Raw genomic sequence first — 2,112 nt, 5'->3', positions numbered from 1 at the left:
CGTCGCTAGCCACGACGGAGATCAAGTGTCATTTGAACGAGGTGCTCAACGTTCTCATCAGTCACGAGTCCAGCGACTTCCAGAGCACCATGTCGGCTCTCTGTGGCGACAAGTTCCGTGACGGACGCGTGGTATTCCAACAGCGTTGCCACCTTTCCGAAGAATCACGAGAAACGCTGTCTGGCCCCCAAGACGCTGAAGCAGCGGACGGTCAGAAGGTGTTGATCAGCGTCAGCACGGCGACGTTGCAGCCGTCACTGCATATGAAGTTCCAGTCAAAGAAGCACCGGCAGCCGCAGAAGTTGTGCTTTGCGTCGTTCACGCACCAATACGCTACTAACAGTCGAGCGGTTCACGTTATGAAAACCTTGCCCAAACATGTCCACGACGAGCTTGTGCCGCGCTCGGAGCGCACAGCACTGCGTCATCAACTGGATCACTTGGCTGTGGGTTTCGACATCCAGTCAACGCCAGCGCCGGGCGGTAGCAGTAGCCAGACAACGAGTATTATTGCGCACGGGTACGCGTCCGTCACGCCGCCGGAAGCTTTCGGGGCGTACACGGTGAATCCGCGATTACGAGTTGCTGCTCCGACACCGTCTCAGGTGACGCGACGGCGATCAACAGTGATGAACCCCGAAGCGAAGCACGTACTGGACTTGTTGACCCGGTCGCTGAGAGAATTCGAGCGTGTGATCCGGAGACGGCGCTTCGGATTCCAGTCGTTCGTGTACTTCCATACATCTTCGGTGGGAGACCCTGAGCTCCGGTCGTGTTCTACCTGCCAGAAGAGGTTTTCACTGCTTCGACGCGACTTTTTCTGCCAGCTTTGCGGTCACATGGTGTGTCGGGACTGCTCGCAGTTGTACGAAGTAGAAGCGCGTGTGGGTCAAGTCCGTCGCAACCGCATCTGCGTCGAGTGTGTGGTGCGTGTGGACGCCTGTAAATTCGAGGATGCAAACCTCATTGCAGCTTTAGGACCGACGGTCGTGAGTGACGACCGCTGGTTCTCCGACAGCGAGCTGGACGACACGGACACGGCGTCGCTCGAGTCATTCCCGTCCAACTCTTCGTCGTTGCACGACCAGTTAACGTCGGATGACCCAGCTACGAGATCCCAGGCACTCGAACAGCTCGGGCGTCTGGTGAGTCCGGCGAACTCCGTATCGTCGAAGCGGAGACGCAAGCAAAAGACCAAGAACCTGGTCGAGAAGGTGCGCTGGGACGTTGAACATCACCTCGAACAGAGCTTACGTGTGGCCGAAAAGCATTCCAAACCCGAAGACTGTGACGTGGCGGACCTGGAACGGGACTACGCCTTCGAATTCGACGGCAGCAAAACGCGCGACCCGAACCACCCGTTGCCACCGACGCCTGAGCAGCACAAAGAACAGAAACGTCTGCAGTACATCCACGACTCGGGCGTGTTGGACCCGACGTACGACCGTGCGGCGCTCAATCTTTTGGCTCAAGTAGCAGCCAAGCAGCTCAACTGTCCGGTCGGATACGTGTCGATGGTGGGCGAGGACATGTTCCACGCTGTGGGAACGTTCCCTCAACGACCACCGGAGATGAACGTGGCTCCTCGTACTGAGAACATGTGCGCCCACACTGTCTACGCGGACAAACCGCTGGTCGCCAAGAATCCACAACGTGATATGCGTTTCGCTCAGATGCCTATCATTAAGGACGCGGGTGTGAAGTTCTATGCAGGGTTCCCGATCCGAGCACCCGATGGAGCTATTGTGGCGTCACTCTGTGCGTCGGACTTCAAACCACACGACAACATTACCACCAAGGAGTACGCGACGATGGAGACACTAGCTAAGCTCGCTGGGCAACTCGTAGCACCACAACTGCTTGCAGCCCCAGCATATTAACTCTGCACGATTAACGAGCAAATCTTATCGATATATTTGCACCATGAATGCCACACACGCGGTAGGCTATCCCATGCTCTTCATGCACCAAGTACCTGCTGGAGAGTATTGGGTACAAGCAGTTCTACACCCGTACTTGGAGTACAATCGCTCGGATGGCTGGAATCTCCAACTTCCCAGCTTCACGACGTTCGAGAGTGACGGTGGCGTGCTCACGGCCCCCGGCACGCTT

The 2,112-nt window shown here is 56.9% G+C and overlaps 1 protein-coding gene across 1 annotated transcript in view; it reads left to right on the top strand.

Annotated features, from left to right (window-relative positions):
* PPTG_24575 (hypothetical protein) overlaps positions 1–1,925 on the top strand; it is a 5,353-nt gene extending 3,428 nt beyond the window's left edge. Inside the window, exon 2 of the mRNA XM_008917820.1 lies at positions 62–1,925. Coding sequence (XP_008916068.1) covers positions 62–1,880 — 1,819 coding nt within the window. The 3' untranslated portion in view covers positions 1,881–1,925. The remainder of the gene's footprint in view (positions 1–61) is intronic.
* Positions 1,926–2,112: the final 187 nt, after the last annotated feature.

Source organism: Phytophthora parasitica (assembly GCF_000247585.1).
Source record: "Phytophthora parasitica INRA-310 unplaced genomic scaffold supercont2.117, whole genome shotgun sequence".
NCBI lineage: Eukaryota > Oomycota > Peronosporomycetes > Peronosporales > Peronosporaceae > Phytophthora > Phytophthora nicotianae.
The sequence above is the reverse complement of the archived record's forward strand: the minus strand, read 5'-3'. Positions and strand labels throughout refer to the sequence as shown.